We start from the raw sequence: 21446 nt of genomic DNA, 5'->3' as shown, positions 1-21446 counted from the left end.
CATCTTTGTCATTCATCACTCGTGTTCTCCTGCATGGGCATGCTCTGGGTAAACAGAGAATTGCCCTTAGTTATCACATAAAGATACTTCCCTATTGGAGCTCTTCTGACATTTTTGGTTGTCACTCACCAGTTGTTTAGAATTTTGTGCAAGGATCCTGGGAAACTTTTAGTGCCATTGGCCCTGTCACTACTTCAGCTGTAGTTTAGGGTTCTAGGATTTCTTACTACCATGGTTGACTTTGTTCATTTTTTGTGGGAGTAGGTGATTGTGGGTAGTATCATGCAAAAGCTAGTATAAGTGTGGAATGGTTGGAGGCTGCCAAGCCTCTGCAGTGCAAGTTCAGTGCAAATGTCTCACCTGCAGGGGTATGGAAGCAGTGTGTAGCTATGGTAGGGACCTCAAGCTTCTGTAGGTTGTGTGAATCCCAGCAGGACTATGGCCTTTGTACTGCACTTTATATAACAGCCTTGGTGCTCAAAGAGGGATCCCTGGCCTACTGGAATCCCTGACCTTCTGCAGAAGTCAGTGTATGACTTCTGCTGGATTATGAGTTCTCACCTATTTTGTAATGTGCTTTGTATATTTATAGAACTCAATATTTTTAATAACAGTTCTCTTTCATATGGCCTGACTAATTTATCTTAAAAGTCCTATCACTTAAGTCAAATCCAGCAATTTTGGGAGAAGAGCTATGATTCTAAAGTGCCATGACATCTTTTTCCCTTTTTTGATAAGACATTCTGATTAGGGACATATTGAATCTGTATGCCTGTTATTACAATGTGGTGCCCAACATGTTAAGTAAATTGATGTCCTGATCACACAGAACTAAGATATGGCTTCAAAATCTCTTTTAACAACTTACTTTAGGAAACCATAACTAAGTGATCTAGGTTGGAAAACAAAAATTAAAATAGGTTCCCAATCCTGTCACATTTGGGTTTGTTCCTCTAGAGAAACTCTCTATCTAGCACTACTTTATGATGAATAAATGAATTTCCACTGATATTGCACTATTGCATTTTAAGATCTTTCTGTTTTTCTGGTTCCAAAAATGAAAGAAGCACAGAATAGAAAGCACCACATGGAAAGACAAATTTGTGAGTACCTATGATAATAAACTTCTCTGATGTAACCTTGTCATTTTAATTGTAGGTTTTTATAGTCAGCGTGGCAGCTTTGAGTGTTTTCTGGAAAATTATGCAAAATCAAAGCTTTGTCACTGAGTTTGTCCTCCTGGGAATTTCACAGAATCCAGATGTTCAGAAAATTGCATTTGTCATATTTCTGTTTGTCTACATTGCAACCATCAGCGGCAACCTGCTAATTGTGGCAGCCATCACCAATAATGCAGCACTCCTGGGCTCCCCGATGTACTTCTTCCTGGTTTTTCTATCTTTACTAGATGCATGCCATAGCTCATCTATTGCCCCAAAAATGATAATAGACTGTCTCTATGAGAAGAAAACCATCTCCTATAGAGGTTGTATGATGCAGGTCTTTGCTGGACACATATTTTCTGGAGCAGAGGTGATTGTCCTCACAGCCATGGCCTATGACAGGTATGTGGCCATCTGCAAACCCTTGCACTATGCGTCCATCATGAATTCAAGGCTCTGTGGCATTTTGATGGGGGTAGCCTGGACAGGGGGCTTTCTCCACTCCATTATTCAACTTCTCTTTACTATCCAGCTGCCTTTCTGTGGCCCCAATGTCATTGATCATTTCATGTGTGACTTGTACCCATTACTGAAGCTGGCCTGCACTGACACTTACATGTTTAGCCTTTTGGTGGTGGCCAACAGCGGGCTCATCTGCATCCTGATCTTCTCTATGTTGCTTGTATCTTATGGGGTTATCTTGTTCTCCCTGAGACACCACAGCAGTGAAGGTCAGAAGAAAGCGCTCTCTACCTGTGGATGTCATGTTGCTGTTGTGGTTTTGTTCTTTATTCCTTGTATATTTGAGTATGCACGACCTCCAGTTTCTTTCTCCTTTGACAAAATCGTGGAGATATTCTACACTATTCTAACTCCTTTACTCAATCCTTTGATTTATGCTTTCAGAAATAAGGAAGTGAAAAATGCCATTGGCAAACTGTGCAGTAGGATAATGACGGTTTCTGTTGAAAAATAAATAATTTTCTTCTCTTAAAAACATATTTTAGGGGCTGGAGAGATAGCACAGCGGGTAGGGCGTTTGCCTTGCATGCGGCCGACCCGGATTCGATTCCCACCATCCCATATGGTCCCCTGAGCACCGGCAGGAGTAACTCCTGAGTGAAGAGCCAGGAGTAACCCATGTGCATCACCAGGTGCGATCCAAAAAGAAATAAAAACATATTTTAAGGTTTAAAATAAAAGGTTAAATGTAACTTTATTACATCAGAGTGATCTCTGAGCACAAAGTGAGTAGTAAACCCTCAGCACTCTCAGGTGTCTCCCCCCACCGCTGCCCCCTCATACACACAGGAAGTAAAAGAAAATAATAAGTTAAAGTATTTCAGAAATAAATAACCAGTTGTTTCTAAGGCATGGAATATTTTTTGAAATGACAAATACACGTCTTAATGGAATTAGAAATCACATTAGAGTTCTAAGTCTTAGAAAAATATTCGTGTCAGGCACCACTTCCCCAATTTTTTTGTAGATGCACTGATTTTAGTTGTGCCTGTTCTATGTTGACTGTAAATGATGAGCTTTATTGCAGTGTGAATGAATACATAAAGATATTTGTATTTGTCTACCTGGATACTCATTAACATTGATATGGCCAGATGAAAGTTTCTGTCACAAAGAAATATTCGGAGTCAGATTGTCCCCTGTTTGGTGTGATTTTAGACTAAGAATGTAAAAGAAACCATTTTTTAAAACAAAGTCATTTTTCTGTGAATACATTATTATTGAAAGGCCCCTTTTTGTGATTAGAAAGCTTTGTTCAAATATTTTTGCAAAATATTTGGGTCATTTATCATAGGGTCTAAGCATGGTGTACTCATAGGGTATAAGTCATGGTGAATTTTGAAATCATGCTTTTTCTGCTTTGTTGAAATATTTTTGCAAAACATTCGGGTTATTTATTATAGGGCCTAAGCATGGTGTACTTATAGGGTATAAGTCATGGTGAATTTTGTAATTCTGCTTTTTCTGTGTTATAATTCACCTTGCAGGCTGTCAGTATGAATCACAGAGAAGGAAGTAGTGTGAATCCTTTCCATAATCACCTCTCACGTTATTTTTCTCATCTTGTTGTTTTTTGATGTGTTCTGAGATGCATTTATTCATAAAATAAAAAAGTAGCTGTGTATTTTATTCTTGGGATACCCTCACTCAGCCCTCTGATTTATACTCAGATAAGTGTAAAAGAGGAAAGCACCATCAGAATTATGGTTTTCCAAACAAAGTGGATTTTCATTCTTTTATTTAACATTGAAAGTTGGTACTTTCCATTTAAATAAGGAGAATAGTTTGTACATGATCATTGTTTGAGCAACATATGCATATCTAAAACATTTTTATTCTTAACTCCCTATTAAAACACTAACAATAAAAAAACCTAGAACAATTTCTTAGATTTGTATTACAGAATCAAATCAATACATGGCAAGTAAAGAGGGCTATATTACTATTAAAATTTCTACAAATGGCATACATGAACCCTTCTTCATACTAATCCACATTACAATTGTAGATATTCACAAAAGTGAAATTCAGAATTTAGGAATATAAAGAAAAGGATATTAATGATATTAAGAAAATTTTTATAAACTAATAAACATTCTTTTAGCATAGAATTAGAATTCACAAATGAGTAGAAAATTCCCTGGTCAATCCTCCTGATAATTCTTTAAACTCAAAAACAGTATGCACTGTTGTTCAATTTATATGCACTTTTTGCAGCAATTAATGTTTCTCTAGATAAGTTTTTTTCTTTTTTGGGGGGCTCAAATGTCAATGCTCCTGGGTAACTCCTGGCTCTGCTCGCAGGAATTACTCCTAGAGGTGCTGGGGGACAGTATCGGATCATATGCTAGGAACTGATACAACTGGGGTCAGCTACTTTCAAGGCAAGTGTGCTACTCGCTGTATTATCTCTCTGGTTCTTTCTAGAAACTTTCTTATCTGAGGAGAATGTCAATATCAACATCCAGAGAAAGTGCATTTATTTGTTTAATGATATTTTTCTCAGAAGTACATAAAATTTGTATTCTTTTTTCAGTTGAATCCTATTCCATTACTACTACTAAGGAAATTAGACACAAGATTTGGTTCACTTCAAAAAAATATTTATTATTGAAAAGTTAAGAATTAAAATTTATTTCTCTCCAGATGTCAGAACTGCACCAAAAACTCTGGGTATATATGTATGTAATAATACAAATAATACTTGTGTTGGAGCTTACTCTGAGCATGCTTACATGAGGAAAATTACACAAAGTCAATCAGATATTTAAAATAATGAAAATTGTACTGAATACACAGTTTTTGAAATATCTCAAACTGAAAATTCTATTAAAGAGGCAGTAAGAATGTTCTGTTTTGTGTCTTAAAGGAAGTAAGACTGCTAACTTTGCCCATGTTTAAAGATGACACTACTTATAAGAAAACCTAAAAAATGAATGAATGGTAAATTGGGAAAAAGAGAGGTATCAACTGAAATGAGGCAGAGACAGTTCTCTCACATATCTAGGATGCCTGACTTTGTCTCTATCATTGTTGCACTGTGTTGATCCCTAATATTGCACCTTGAGGAAAACAGAAGTAAAAATACTAGGAAGAAGCAGAGGCGATTTCCAAGAGGTAATATCTGAACCCAGATCTGAAAGAAAGGACAGAAATCTACTAATCCTTTCAGCAGGAAGGGCATTTTATGCAGAATATGAAATTTGGTACAGAGAGTGATAATGCAGCAATAGGCAAAGTGAAAGAGATTAGGTAACTGGTGAAAACGGACAAGAAGATACAACATGGCATAGGTGAGATACGGAATAAAGGGTTGTATTCAAGAAATGCTATTCTTTAAAACCTCAAGTTAAAAATCTTATTTTATTTATTTTTATTTTTATTAGTGAAACACCATGAGGTACAGTTGTAGATTTACAATCAAGTTAAAAATTAACACTGACAACAGAAAAGTTCAATTCAGAAAAGAACTAAAACTTTAAAAATTACATGTGGGAATTTGCCTGGCATGAATACATAGATGGTTCAGCAATTTGACATAAACGTTTGCTTATAGCTTCCTTTGAACTTTGCTATGTTTCCTATGTTTGCAAAACATATGCTTATAGTCTTCTAAGATGATTAAATTATTATTCTGCCAGTTTCCTCTATCAGGAAAAAAATTAAGAAATACAGGTCTTAGAAAAATGCTTGGTGTGGTGTCCAGAATGAATCAGCGTTTCTGAATTAGTAGCCGAAGCTCTGCTACTTAGACTTGTTTTTCAATCATCATCTCCTCAAGTTATGTGGTCTAAATCAAAGGGTTTCTCAGCGCTAACCCTTGAAAAATTTTAAGTAAAGCGAAATCACACTGGTACCTAATTGCTTAGATCAGAAAAGCTAACTATTTAGGTTTTTCTCAGAATTATTTTAACTCTGCATCTTTTACTGTGATTCATAAAAACAAAATATTGGGGTTGGAGTGATAGCACAGTGGGTAGGGCGTTTGCCTTGCATGCAGCCAACATGACCAACACAGGTTCGATTCCCAGCACCCCATATGGTCCCCTGAGCACCGCCAGGAGCAATTCCTGAGTGCATGAGCCGGGAGTAACCCCTGAGCATCGCCGGGTGTGACCCAAAAGCAAAAAAACCAAAAAAACAAAAAAACCTAAAATATTGGTAAAATGAAATATAAAGGCTTGTTATCTCTTTAGGGAGGTCATTTTCTGATGGTGCGGGGTGAAATATGGCCAAGTTTTGATTTAGGTTTAAATCACACTCTACTTTTCATACGAGTAAATAGACCTGGTGTCCTATTTTCAAAAAACTGATAAAACAAAATTACTCTGTCTAAAGAAATTTTGCCTTAAATTTAATGTTGTGTGGTATTAGTGCCAAGAACACAGAGCATGGGCTAGAGTGATAGTACAGGAGGCAGTAATTCAGGCAGGAGTGATCCCTGAGCACAGAACCAGGAATGAACCCTGAGTACTATCAAGTGTGGTTCAAGTGCTAAAAACAAACAGGGGATAATATAAAATGCATAATAAATCGACACAATCTTGCATATGCATATATATCAATTCTTATTTTAATAATCATGTATTTCTGATATTTTGATATTTTTTTTTGTTGTCTCATGCTTATGCTGACCTAGAACTCAGTCTGAAAAGTTGATAAACACACAGAAGGAGCATCTATATCCCAAATAGACACTATATTCTATCCCTAGGTATCCAATCCTTTCTTTCAGAAGGAAATGTAATGAAGACATTGTTCATTTTGGAAGTCCTGTATGCTGCAGTCACGTGCTTCTGGAATCCTAGATAGTAAATGGTTGGGTTCTGGAGACATTCTATAGGCCACTAATCTATTTTGGAATTAAATTGTCCATCTGTGGACCAGGGCTGTTGGTGTGCTAAGATGGCACCCAGAGGCACATTGTGTGGGGACAGCCAGGCTGATGAGAAGGCGGGGAGAAGTGGAGGGACAACCTAGCACCTATTCCACCATGCAGCATGAAGATTTAGTCCTTGAACCCGCATACCTGAGCCTTGCTTGTGGAACCTCTTGGTTGCTGGGATTCCATCAGGAGTAGGTGAAGAGACTGTACCTACTCCATCTGGGGTGCCCCCGTAAAATTGGCTTGTTGTGGGGTCTGGAGAGATCTCCGGCTAAGTACTATCTTCTGGGACTTGCTGCTGTGTCTCTGGACCAGGGTTATTGGTGCGCTAAGGTGGCACCCAGTGGCACATTGTGGGATAACAGCCAAGCTGATGAGTGGGTGAGGAACCAAGGAGGGACAGCCAGGTGCCTCTGCTGCCAGGGTCCATGGAGATTTAATCCTGGAACCTACATACATGGGCCTTGCTTGTGGAAACTCTTGGTGACCAGGATTCCATCTGGAGTAGGCGGGGTGAGTGCACCTGCTCCATCTGGGGTGCCCCAGTGATATTGGCTTGGTATGGGGCCTGGAGAGATCTCCAGGTCTGTGATGTCTTCTGGGACTTGCTGCTGTGTCTCTGGCTTTTGGTCTCTTTCAAGATTTATTTATGCATCTCTGAAACAAGGCTAGTAATAGAGTTTATGCTGGAGTTGGTTCATGGCACTGACTACCAGTACTTCCATGTGTATTGGGAAATGGGGGGAGGTAGCCAAAGGAAGCTTAGGTTTATTTGGGTAACTCCCATCACAGTGCTCCCATTCCTCTGTGTTTATTTGTAACTTCTTTCTTTGTGCTCTGTTGACTTGTAAATACTGTTTTACTCTTCTCCTTAAGTCCTTTGCATAGTTAAGTCAGAGCAATGTCTTTTTTGTATGGACACAAGAAGACAATTAATGCTATGCTTTTGTAATGTGGGAGTTAATGGACTCTCAGTGATTTTTACCTCCTGGACATTTGTTCTCTCACCTAAGCCTCAGCTGCCCTTACTTCCTAGCACTACCAAAGGCAGGATCCCAACAAGGTACTGGATGGACCCAAAGCAAGTGGTGAGCTATGTGCTACCCTGGCATTGAGATGGGCCTGGCCAAAGTTCCTAATGCTTAACTTTAAGTTAAGAGCTTGGTCATGAAAAAATATTGTCATGATCCAAAAAGTAATAACTAGATTCGGACCCTGCTAGGGTTAGGAATGATTAATCTGGCATTGTAGTCTGAGTCTGTGGCAAGATATTCCCAGGAGAGCTGCACTACAACCCTCAATGATCTCTTACTGTGTCCATACAAAAATAACTAGTATTAAGATGTTGATTGAATTATTGGATTGAGGAAAGGAGAAAACCACCTTAAGAGGTATTTTGCCTGGGGGCAATCAGGAAGGGCTTTGAAATACCCCTAGGTGTGTTTCTGCCTTTGAGCCTGATGGTTGAGGAGAGATCCATGGGATGAGAGAGTTGGAGAGCCCAGGGCCTGGGGTTGAGGAGAGATCCATGGGATGAGAGAGTTGGAGAGCCCAGGGCTGCAAGATGGAATGCAGAGAGACTAGCAAGGGGGACAGAGGGAGAAGGATGTACAAGAATACAGGAGCAGGCACGAGGAGAGAGAGAACCCAAGCTGTGAGATGGAGTGTGGAGAGATGAGCAGGAAAGACAGGAGAAGATGGGAATGAGGGGCAGTATGTGACTAGAATGGGGGGCGGGGGCTCAAAGAGACTGGAACAGGCACTCAGGGAGAATGGAATAAATGGCAACTGATCAATCAATCGGCTTGGCCCTCATTTCCTCCTCCATCTGCCCCATGGCCAGAACTGCCCTGTCTGGGTGAGCGGCCTGGGCCCACCCGAACATGGTCTGGAGAGATCTCCAGCTAAGTGCTGTCTTCTGGGACTTGCTGCTGTGTCTCTGGACCAGGGTTATTGGTGTGCTAAGGTGGCACCCAGTGGCACTTTGTGGGATAACAGCCAAGCCGATGAGTGGGTGAGGAACCAGGGAGAAACAGCCAGGTGCCTCTGCTGCCAGAATTCATGGAGATTTAATCCATTGCAGTCAGTAACCGCATGCTCAGAGTGGTGGCCAGTATTAGTAATCCAATACCCCCAATGTGGGCTGGAGTGATAGCACAGTGGTAGGGTGTTTGTCTTGCACACAGCCAACATGGCCGACCCGAGTTCGATTCCTCTGCCCCTCTTGGAGAGCCTGCCAAGCTACCAAGAGTATCTCGCCCGCATGACAGAGCCTGGCAAGCTACCCGTGATGTATTCGATATGCCAAACACAGTAAAAACAAAAGTCTCCAATGGGCCCGCTCGAGCAAATTGATGAACAATGGGAGGACAGTGACAGTGACCCCCAATGTACTCCTTTCAGTCTGTCATCCCTTCTTAGATGTGTATATATCCACAGTCACTGTCCCAAAGATGACTGTCAACTGTCTTTTTTTTGAGAAGAAAACCATTTCATTTGGAGGTTGTTTAACACAACTCTTTCCTAGACACTTCATTGCTGGGTTTGAGGCGATTGTTCTCACAGCTACAGTCTTCGAGCATTATGTGCCACAGATATGTAAGACTGTGCACTATTCTTTCCTCATGAACACAAGTGCTTATAGCATCCTAGACAGAATTTTTCTACATTATATCATAGCAATGCTCTTTTGTTTTTTACTGCCTTTCTGTGGAACCAGAAACACTGAGCACTTTTTGTGTGACTTGCACCCATCACTAAAGCTTTCTTGCACTGATACCTTTGTCTTTGTCCTTTTGGTGGTAGCTAATAATGGGGCCAATGGAATCTTAGTATTTAATTACACAGTATCATCTTGTTCTCCCCAAAAAAACCATGGAACTGAAGGTCAGAGATAAGCCCTTTCCACCTGTGGATCTAACATTCCTATTATAGTTTTTTCCTTTGTCATTTATATATATATTTGAGTATAAGTGGCATCCATATTCTTTTTCATCTTAAATAAATTATTGACTATTCTACACTAAATTCTCATATTTCTTCAATCCTTTAATTTATGCTTTCAGGAAGAAAGAAGCAAAAATTGCAGTGGGGAAACTGTGAAATAGATTTTGGTCAGATCTGATAAAAAAGAATGCACCAAATTAAAGAAAAATATTTATCAGAAGAAAGACAAATCTTCTTGGACAAAAGCTATATTGATGGGGGGTGGAGTGATAGCACAGCAGGCAGAGCAATTGCCTTGTACATGCAGACCTGGGTTTGATTCCCAGCACCCAATATGGTCCCCAGCAATGCTAGGAATAATTTCTATATACAGATCCAGGAGTAACCCCTGTGCATCACTGAGTGTGACCCCAAAAAGCAAAAAATATAATAAAAAGGTCTATTAATGGACTATTCAACCAAAGATAAATTAATGTAACAAATTCCACCAATAATGGTACCTCGAATAAAAATATTTTTACTTTTACATCATTTGGGGCTGGAGCGATAGCACAGCAGGTAGGGCATTTGCCTTACAAGCGGCCAACATGGCCAACCCGAGTTCGATTCCTCTGACCCTCTCGGAGAGCCCGGCAAGTTACCGAGAGTATCTCACCCGCACGGCAGAGCCTGGCAAGCTACCCCTGATGTATTCGATATGCCAAACACAGTAACAACAAGTCTCATGATGGAGACATTACTGGGCCCGCTCAAGCAAATCGATGAAAAACGGGAGGACTGTGACCGTGACCATACATCATTTATAAATATCTATACTTATTTGTTAATGCTGAGTTTAAATTGTATACTTCATTAAAATACAAGATGAAAATATGCCAATATAGAAATAAACTATTAATTATTTTCTTTAATCTTATACTTTGAAAACTATGCACAGGGATGTTAAAAACACTGAGACATAGGTTGGAGAGAGTATATCAGACAAGATAACTGCCTTGCATGTGACTTTCCAGAGTCAATACTCACCACTGCATATGGTATCCAGAGTCCCACCAGGAGTGATCTTTGAGCACAGAGCCAAGAATAAGTACTGAGTGCTACAGAGTCTCACAAAAACAAACAAATGAACAAACAAAAATTCTTAGTGTTAGCAAAAGTTACTCAAGCTATTTAAAATAGCATTTCGTTGGCACATGACTAGATCTTAAAAATTCATATCAAATAACTTTCATCATTTCTCTCAGGATAAATATGATAGTTCTATTTACTCAGGGTGTCTTCTGCAAAATGATCATTCACCCTGCAATGGCTTATCAAGATTCAAGTTTCCTAAGCCTTCATTTGCCAGAATATAAAATTATATTTCTCCTCAAATGCATCTCTTTAAATGAAGAGAAAAAAACTAGCATCATAACAGTTGGTTATGCAGTTATGCAGGATCACATTTGTGCTATACTCTTAACATCTGGATTTTCAAGACTTCTGACAACTCTTTTGCTTGTGCTGCGTCCCTACTCTTTCACTGATTTGGGCAACAGAAAATCCAGTTCTATATGTACAGCATAATGCATATAGATAAGAGAAATGTATATGCATATAAAATGTAAAACTATATACAATGACTTTAAAGATGTGTTATGGCATCATATATAACTTTACATGTTTTCTACTGTAATAAAAAGTTGAATGCTAATGACTATCATAGAGGATGATCATTCTTCATAGCTGTGATGCACCTTCCCCAAACAGGTAGCTAGGAGAATACAAGTAGGATGACAAAGTCAATTATAGGCGTTCACGTTCATATGAAAATATTTATCAAGAGCTGTAACTTTTTTTGCTTATGACAATAAATCTTTCCTTTCCTTTTATTAAATCTATAAAAATTTCATGTCCTTCACAGTTGTTCATTACCTGTCTCCATATTTACATCGGAGAGCCCGGCAAGCTACCGAGAGTATTCGATATGCCAGACACAGTAACAACAAAGTCTCCAATGGACACGTTACTGGGCCCGCTCGAGCAAATCGACGATCAACGGGAGGGCCTTTACCTTTACCTTTTACCTTACCTATATTTACATCACATCATTTGTATTTAACATGAAGGTATTTTTTCATGATGATAAGCTCTATTTTTTCTGAAACACTGCATAATTCTCTTCATAAGACTCTTTGGATTGCCCTATTACATACTGCTCCTCTTTTGAAAGAAAAGAATTTTCTCTCTTGTATTTTTCTATGGGAACTGAATGCATTTAATTTATTTCACCAACAAATAATTGAGTCTTTGTAGTTTTAAGTCATATTTTAGTTACCAATTGAAGTTGAAAATTAATACACCAGTTTTTCAGTCTAAGTAAATATGCCAAAAATCTTAAAAAATTATGAGATTTACTTTATTAAGGTAAATGGCAAGTGGTTAACTAATTTTGAAATATTTCTACTAAAAGAAACCCACTACTAATACTTTAATGTATTCAGAAGTGATGTCCCAGTGCAGAGTTAAGAGTAAACTCTGAAAAATGGAGTTTGACCCCAAACACACACAAACACACACACACACACAACAAACATCATGAGTACTAATAAAATTTAATTAGTGGTCATAAGAGTTAAAAGTTAGAAAAATAATTTTTTACAAAAGATTTCTGAAAAAAAAGAAAACAGGAGACATCACATTACCCAACAGTTAACTATAATATAAAGTTATGGTAATCAAAACTGGGCGAAACTAGAATAAAAACAGGGACAAATGGAATGGAATCAAGATGACAGATGCAAATTCTCATATTTATGGATAGTGTGTTTTCTAAAGAGAGTTTAGGTGCATTCCTTTATATCACCTAATTCATTTGAAAGCTTTATCCAGGAACTACTGGCGGTTGCTGGGATTTTATTGTGCCTCTAACACCCTCTTCCACCATTCTAGATAAGGCGTTCTGATAGGGGCAGCATGCATCTGATGCCTGTTGTTGCAAGTTAATGCCTGTGAAGAAAAATAAATGACTCTTCCTCAGAACTAGAATCTGGTTTCAGAGTCCATAAGATAATTTACCATGACTAAGTCATCCAGTCTGGTGACTTAAATAAAATTGCCTCCCTACCGTATTACAAGCAGTTTTTCTCCTCCTTAGAAGTTCTGTCCAATTGTCTATCTGAAAAATTTTACTATTTAGTAAGGACAGCACAAAAGGACAGAGGAATGCCCTTTCTACCTGTGTATCTCATGTTGCTGTTGTGGTTTTGTTCTTTGTTTCAAGTATAATTGAGTATGCATGGCCTCGATATAATTTATCTTTTGACAAAATATTGGAGGTATCCTACACTGTACTAATTCCTTTGATTAATCTCTTGATTTACATTTTCAGAAATAAGGAAGTGAAAAGAGCCATGAGGAGACTTTGGAATAGACTAATGATTGTTTCTGTTGATAAATAGAGCCTCAGATTTTGAAAATTAAGTAGTTAAATTTAAAAGAATAAATTTTCTTGATCACTTGATCACTTGACATCCCGTTATTCATCGATTTGCTTGAGCGGGCACCAGTAACGTCTGCACTCATCCCTGTCGTGTGGTAATGTAGTTCAATGGTGTCTGCTTATTCTAGGAACATGAAGAGCCTCAAACCGATCATTCAGGGTCTTGATGGAGTCTGACCATCTCTTAAGTAGGAGGACATGCGATCTTTTGACATCCTGTAGAATTCAGTCGGTAATGACTCTAGTCCAGCAATTGTCTCCAAATCTCATTACGTGTCCAGCCCATCTGATTTTCGACGCCTTGGCAAACGAGACAACATCCCTGATACTTGACCGTCGATGGAGGATGGAACTCTGGATTCTTTCTCATTTGAGTGAAGCGTGACATCCAAGCATAGCTCTTTTGATTCCTCTTTGAGAGACCTGAATAGCGTTCTCATCTTGCTTTCGTAGGGCCCAGGTCTCTGAACGTCAATGCAGGAAGAACAGTGGAATCAGAGAGATGTGCTCAGAGCCGGAGTTTCTTCTTCCTCTTAGCTATTTCTTCGACGTTCTTGAAGGTGCTCCAACCCACTCTCTTCCTCCTGCACAACTCAGGTGCCAGGTCATTTGTCATGTTGACTTCTCGACACAGTTAGGTATACATAACTGTTGCATTCGGAGATATTCGTTTAATTGAGAGTAAATGGAATGTCAGGAACAAAAGTGTTTCTCTCAAAAATTGTCTTCATGAGATTCAGCTGTAGTCCAACCTTTCCACACTCATGGTTGAAGTCGGCCAGCATTTGTGCCTCTTGGCTAATGTTTAGTGTTATTAGAAAGATGTCATCAGCAAAGCGGAGGTGGTGTAGTTGCCGACTGTCTATCTTCACTCTCATTCATTCCCGTTCCAGTGGTCACATGACGTTCTTAAAGGTGGCACTAAAGAGTTTCAGTGAAATGGTACCGCCCTGATGAACCCCTCTCTTGATGTTAATGATTATTTCCCTGTAGAATGGTGAGATCCTGGTAGGAATCCATAATACAGCTCATGGAGGATCCTGATGTGTTGAGTTTGAATGCTCTGTTTGGCTAGAGCTTCGATGACTGCTTTCGTCTCAACAGAATCAAAGGCCTTTAAATCAATGAACATTAGACAGAGCGGCATCTTGAACTCCTGAGAAACCATGATTATCTGAGAAACCTTGATTATCGTGTGGATATGGTTGATCATTCTGAATCCTTTGTGGATCCCAGCTTGCTTGCATGGTTGTCCTTCATCTAGTGTTCTGCCAATCATATTCAGGATGACTCTTGTGAACAGCTTACAGACGACAGACAATAGGCAGATCGAGTGATAGTTGCCAATTTTGTATATGTCTCCCTTCTTGTACAGTAGTATAGTCCTGCTGGTTTTCCACTGGGATGGAACATTGCCTTCAGACAGATAGCGTATGAAGAGCCGAGCCAGTGTATTGATGAGTACCGATGGCAAATTCTTCAGGTGTTCAAATTTGACTTTGTCTGGGCCTGGTACTGTTCACTTCTTTACCAACGAAATGGCATATCAGATTTCAGAAAGGAGAATGTTGGGAAGGACATATCCATCCTGTGGAATTTTGTATTTGGGCAGGTGTATGTGGCTATCAAAGAGATCCAAGTAGAAGCCATGAAAAAACTTCTCCATTGCCCTTCTGGAAGATGTGATAGATCCATCGGGACATCGGAGGGCAGTCATCTTGGTCTTGTAGTTGGTGAAGGACAGGCAGGCATTGCAAATGCTTTTCCCGGCTTCTGCCACAACCATGGTAACTCACAGTTCCAGAAGGCTGAATGTAAACGTTGGACTTGGGAGTCTCCAGGTGGATGGTTCCACCAGGAAATTGACCTGACTGCTGTCACTGTAGTACCAAAAATCAAAACGGGATCAGACCGCCATCTCCTTCATGCAAAATTCTACTTCGTGGAGTGGGGATAAAGGGCTGCAAAGTTTAAGAAGAGAACTCCCAGAAAGACCACCAACTGGGAGCTCTTTGGCACTATTGTGGTAACATGGGAAGATGCTGTCATTAACAACATTGACGAGAAATATGATCGACTGGTTCAGTACCTCCATGATTTTGCGAAGTACTCCAAGAGAGAGATAGTCACAAAAAGATGCCTATCTTTGAAAACTCTTTAGCTTACTCACCAACGTGGCTTGGCGCAAGCCTCAGGTAACTGCAAGCGAACATTCTAGCTCGCAAAACAGTGCAGAGAAGTGATAAAGGAAGATCTCAAAGAGAGAAGAGCAGCAGGGCTAGCAGAAAATATACCAAAATAGAAATAACCTATTAATGCTTTTCATTGATCTTATACTTTGAAAGCTTTGTACTAGGAAGTTAAAAATACTTATACAAAGGCCAGAGATAATACATCAGACTATATTACTGCCTTGCATGAGACTGTCTAAATTTCATGCTTAGCACTGCATATGGTATCGAGTGTTCCACTAGGACTGATCTTTGAGCACAAAGTCAAGAATAAGTACTGAGTGCTGCAGTCTCACAAAAACAAACAAATGAACTAACAAAAATTCTTAGCGTTAGCAAAAGTTACTCAAGCTATTTAAAACAGCTTTACATTGGCCTATGACTGGGTCTTAAAAATTCATTTTAAATATCTTTCATGATTTCTCTCAGGATAAATGTGACAGTTCTATATACGCAGTGTGTCTTCTGCAAAATGATCATTCACCCTGCAATGACTTATCAAGATTCAAGTTTCCTAAGCCTTCATTTGCCAGAATATAAAATTATATTTCTGCTCAAATGCATATATTAAACAATGAGAAAAAACAAGCATCATAACAGCTGGTTATGCAGTTATGCAGAACCACATTTGTGTAACACTCTTAATTCCTAGATTTTCAAGACTTCTGGCAACTCTTTTGCTTGTCCTACGTTCCTACTCTTTCACTGATTTGGACAACAGACAATGCAGTTCTATATGTACAGGCATCGTAAATATAGAAAAGATAAATGTATGTGCATAGAAAAAGTAAAACTAAATACAATGACTTTAAAGGTGTGTTTTGGTATTAAATATAACTTTATCTGGTTTATATTGTAATAAAAAGTTGAATACTAATGATTTGCTCAAGCGGGCCCAGTAACGTCTCCATTGGAGACTTTGTTGTTACTGTGTCTGGCATATTGAATACTCTCGGTAGCTTGCCGGGCTCTCCGAGAGGGGCGGAGGAATCGAACTTGGGTCGGCCATGTTGGTCGCTTGTAAGACGAACGCCCTACCCGCTGTGCTATCGCTCCTAATGATTATCATAGGAAATGTTTATTCTTCATAGCTGTGATTCATCTTACCCAAAGAGATAGCTAGGAGAGTACAAAGATTTTGAGAAAGTCAGTTATAGGTCTTTGAAGTCACATTCATATGAAAGTGTTTATCAAGAGCTATAACGTTTTATTCCTATGGTAATAAATCTTTCCTTTTTTAAAAAGTATAAAATTTCATGTCCTTCACAATTGTTCATTATCTTCATATTTGCATTCATCATTTTTATTTAACATAAAATAATTTTTTTCATGATGATCTGCTCTTTTTTTCTGAAACACTGCATGTTTCTCTTCATAATGCACTTTAATTTCATGTCCTTCACAATTGTTCATTAAGTATCTTCATATTTGCATCCATCATTTTTATTTAAAATGAAATAATTTTTTATTATGATCTGCTCTTTTTTTCTGAAATATTGCATGTTTCTCTTCATGGACTCTTTGGATTGCCCTAGTACTTACTACTTCTCTCTTGAAAGAAAAGAATTCCTGCTCATATTTTTTATGGGAACTGAACACTTTTAATTTATTTAACCATCAAATAATTGAGGCTTTATGGTTTTAAGTACCATATAAATTACCAACTGAAGTTGGAAATTAATACAGCCTCTCTAATTTGTTAGTCTAAGCAAGTATGACAAAAATCTTAAAAGTTTAACTGATATTTACTTTATTCAGATAAGTGGGAAAGTGGTTAACTCATTTTGAAATATTTCTACTAAAACACCTATTTTTTAATGTATTCATGAGTAATCCCCAAGTGCACCTTAAAACTATAGTTTGACCCCAAACACACACACACAAACAATCACACACACACACACACACACACACACACACACCACGAACATCATGAGTACTAAATAGCAATAAAGTTTAATTAGTCATCATTAGAGTTAATGGTTAGAAACATAGTTTTATACAATAGAATTCTGGAAAAGAGAATGGGAAACATCACTTTACCCAAGAGTTAACTATAGGTTAAAGTTATGGTAATCAAAACTGTGTGAAACTAGAATAAAAGCAGAGAAAAATAGAATGAAATCAAGAACATAGAAGTAAATTCTCATTTATGGACAGTTTATATTCTAAAGAGAGGCTAGGTGCATTAAGTGGAACAACTTAGCTATAAGAAAAGACATGAAATCATGACTTTTTCTAAATCAAGTGAAATTGGAGGTTGCTGTGTCACCTGAAGTGAGTCAGAAAAAGAAAGAAAATACCAAAATATTTGCTGATTTGTGGAGTGAAAAAAGCAAACAAACAAAATGCAATAATGATCAATGGAAATAAACTCAAATATTGTCAAAAGAATTAACAAATAACTCTGCCAAGGGAAAGGCTGAATGATATTAGGGACAGTGGTGGAGGCCAGTTAGCATCTAGTGATGGGAGATGTTCAGTAGAATTGCAAGCACTACTAGAGATTGTTAAAAGTTGTAAATGATTATCACTGTCACTGTCCTCCCATTGTTCGTCGATTTGCTAGAGCGGGCCCAGTAACGTCTCCATTGGAGACTTTGTTGTTATTGTGTTTGGCATATCGAATACATCACGGGTAGCTTGCCATGCTCTGCCGTGTGGGCAAGATACTCTCGGAAGCTTGCCGGGCTCTCCGAGAGGGGTGGAGGAATCGAACTCGGGTCGGCCATATTGGCTGTATGCAAGGCAAACGCCCTACCCCTACACATTGCTTAAATGGGAATAATTAGTGGAGAAGAGTTAAGAGAGTTGGTGGGATTGGCATTTAAATATTATATACCTAAAACTCAACTATCAATAATATTGCAAATTAATCAAAAAATAAACTAAAATGAATTCTTAAAAAATAAGTAAACCAAAGCATTTATCTATGTGAAAAATTTACTTAGGTAAGAGTATTAAAAAAGAAATTGTGCCAGATATGCACTGTAGAATGATACTTAGATATAAGAAAATTGAAATCTGCTATTTTCTGTAACTTGAATGGAAATAGAATAGGTTGCATTGTATAGCCTCCATTAAAGTGATAAAAATCAGATTTAGGAAGGTCTCATATGGGATACAGAAAGAAACAAATGAAATGGACAATGGGAAATTAAAACAAAGTAGCACCAATCTGGAAACTTTGTGAACAGAAATGAAGTTACTGTGTGATGAGGATGATGAATCCTTTTTTACAAAGCAATAAATATTGTTTTTCTACAGATCTGGGAACATATCCTAAATGCTATTTAATAAAAATCATATCATAACATTTTGTGGGGCTCAGTATGAGCATTTTACACAAGGGTTAACTAAACTTAAACTGTGCAAAATAGTTCTGAATTTATTTGAGTTCTCTTTTTATAAAATCTCTCAAAGTGTTTAGTTCTATAAATGGGGGAGGGGGTAAAAATTACTTGACTTGTAACTTAAGTATCAGTAAGACAGATGGATGTGCACAAGTTTAAGTTGGATTATATTTAGAAGGAAATCCTGGGGATAAAAGAAAAATAAATTATGGAAAATCAAAATATATTGAATTGAGATGAGAGGTAATTCATTTGAATAAAGGAGGCTTGGTGTTCCTTATCATTTTTGCACTCATATTTAATTGCTTGAATTTAAGCTTAAGGAGTCTAGTTGTGGAGATAACTTGAATATATATATATATATATATATATATATATATATATATATATATGCTGTGGTTCGGTTCTGGAGGTGTTTGACTGCCAGGGCTCTGTTTGGGGCAGGAAGGGAAACTCAACCCGCTCCCCTGCCCGCTCCCCTGGAGGGGTCCCAGTGAAGACAGCCTGGCGCAGGGGCAGGAGAAAACCTCCAGAACCCATCTACAGCCATGCTCAAGGTCCCTCTCCACATGCTCGAACAAGCCTCACGCATGAAGGAACCGGAAGAAGACCCAGGTATGCGGAACCCGAGGCTGACATCTCCAAGCCTTCTTGGATCCGACTGGGCCTCCCCCACCCAGATTCCCCATTTTCCAGTATTTTGGCAGTCACACTCACAAACAGCCCCCTGAACCATGTAATTCCATCTACAGCCAAATTGAGGACTATAAAACAAAGCTCCTGAAAAATCATGACCTCATTTGCGGCCTTGCGACCTCTTATAGTCTAGCCCACTGATGTACCTAAAACAGCACACATGTGTTTGGTTTTACCATACTTGTTTCTACTTTCTTTTTTTTAATTTTTCTTAGTCAAACACCATGAGGTATAGTTGTAGACTTACAAATTTTTGTGCTTGGGTTTCAGTTATACAATGATTGAGTGTCCATCCCTTCACCAGTGCCCATTCTCCACCTCCAATGCTCCCAGTATCCCTCCCACCTTCCCTATTCCTCTCATCCCTAACCCACCCCGTGGCCATGGAGTCCCTTTTGTTTTCTCCTCCTTTTGGATGCTGTGGTTTGTAAAAGAGACATTGAATGGAAATCATGTTTGGTCTATGGTCTACTTTCAGCATGCATCTCTCACCTTGGGAGGATCCTCCCAACACCCTTTACTTGGTGCTCCCTTATCTATCTGAGCTGCCTTTTCCCCTAGCATGTGGGGCTGGCCTCCAAGCCATGGAATGAATCTCCTAGTACTTATCTCAGCTATTCTTGGGTGTTAGTTTCCTGTTTTGTTACTTTATATACCCCAGATGAATGCAATCTTTCTATGTCTGTCCCTCTCTTTCTGACTCATTTCACTTAGCATGATACTTTCCATGTAGTACCACTTGTATGTAAATTTCATGACTTCATCTTTTCCAACAGCTGCATAGTATTCCATTGTGTAGATGTACCAAGTTTCTTTAATCAGTCATCTGTTCTTGGGCATTCGGGTTTTTTCCAGATTTTGGCTATTGTGAATACTGCGGCAATGAACAAACAAGTGCAGATGTCATTTCAACTATACTTTTTTGCCTCACTGGGATATATTCCCCGGAGTGGTATTTTTGGGTCAAATGAAAGCTCAATTTCTAAGTTTTGGAGAATCATCCATATTGTTTTCCAAAAGGGATGAACCACTCAGAATTCCCACCAGCAGTGAAGGAAAGTCTCTTTCTCCTCACATCCACACCAACACCGGTTGCTTTTATTCTTTTGGATGTGGGCCAGTTTCTGTGGTGTGAGATGATATCTCATTGTTGTTTTGATCTGCATTTCCCTGATGATTAGTGATGTAGAGCATTTTCTCATGTGCCTTTTACCCATTCGGATTTCTTCTTTGATAAAGTTTCTGTTCATTTCATCACCCCATGTTTTGATGGGGTTGGATGTTATCTTCTTGTAGAGTTCAACCAATGCTTTGCATATCATTGGTATTAACCCCTTATTATATGGGTATTGGGTAAATATCTTTTCCAATTCTATAGATTGTCTTTGTATTCTGGTCACTGTATCTTTTGAGGTGCAGAAGCTTTTGCCAGTTATACTCAAGCTTTTCAGGGAAATTGAAAAAACAGAAACTCTCTCAAATAGCTTCTATGAGACACATATATCCCTAATACCCAAAGGAAACAAAGACACCACCAACAAAGTAAACTATAGACCAATACCCCTGATTAACACGAACATGGATGCGAAGATTCTCAACAAGATTCTATTAGCAAATAGAATCCAACAACTCATCAAAAAAATCACACCATGACCAAGTGGGATTCAACTCGGGAATGCAAGGATGGTTTAATATTCGGAAACCAATCAACATAATCCATCACATCAACAAAAGTAAAGATAAAAACCATATGATCATATCAATAGATGCAGAGAAAGATTTTGACAAGATCCAGCACCTGTTTATGATGACAACTCTCACCAAAACTTTCCTCAAGATAGTCAAAGCCATCTACAACAAACCTATGGCAAGCATTAACCTCAATGGGGAAAAACTAAGGTCTGTCCTCTAATATCAGGTACAAGACATGGATGCCCAATATCAACACTTCTGTTTAACATAGTACTGGAAGTACTTGCAATAGCGATTAGGCAAGAAAAAGACATTAAAGGCATCCAGGTAGGAAAGGAATAAATCAAGTGCTCACTCTTCGCAGATAATATGATACTATATCTAGAGAATCCTAAATCCTCTACCAGGAAACTCCTAGATACAATAGACTTGTCCAGTAAAGTCGTAGGCTATAAAATTAATGCCCAAAAATCCATG

The 21446-nt window shown here is 38.6% G+C and overlaps 1 protein-coding gene across 1 annotated transcript; it reads left to right on the top strand.

Annotated features, from left to right (window-relative positions):
* The first annotated feature begins 1203 nt into the window (after window positions 1-1203).
* On the top strand, window positions 1204-2139 carry LOC130045311 (olfactory receptor 4C15-like). The gene has a single exon (XM_056138109.1). It carries the CDS (start codon window positions 1204-1206, stop codon window positions 2137-2139), a length of 936 nt encoding a protein of 311 aa, XP_055994084.1.
* The last annotated feature ends 19307 nt before the right edge of the window (window positions 2140-21446 follow it).

The sequence above is a fragment of the Sorex fumeus genome, unplaced genomic scaffold, assembly GCF_029834395.1.
Source record: "Sorex fumeus unplaced genomic scaffold, SorFum_2.1 ptg000007l, whole genome shotgun sequence".
Lineage (NCBI taxonomy): Eukaryota > Metazoa > Chordata > Mammalia > Eulipotyphla > Soricidae > Sorex > Sorex fumeus.
This window is presented reverse-complemented; position numbering and strand designations above follow the sequence as displayed.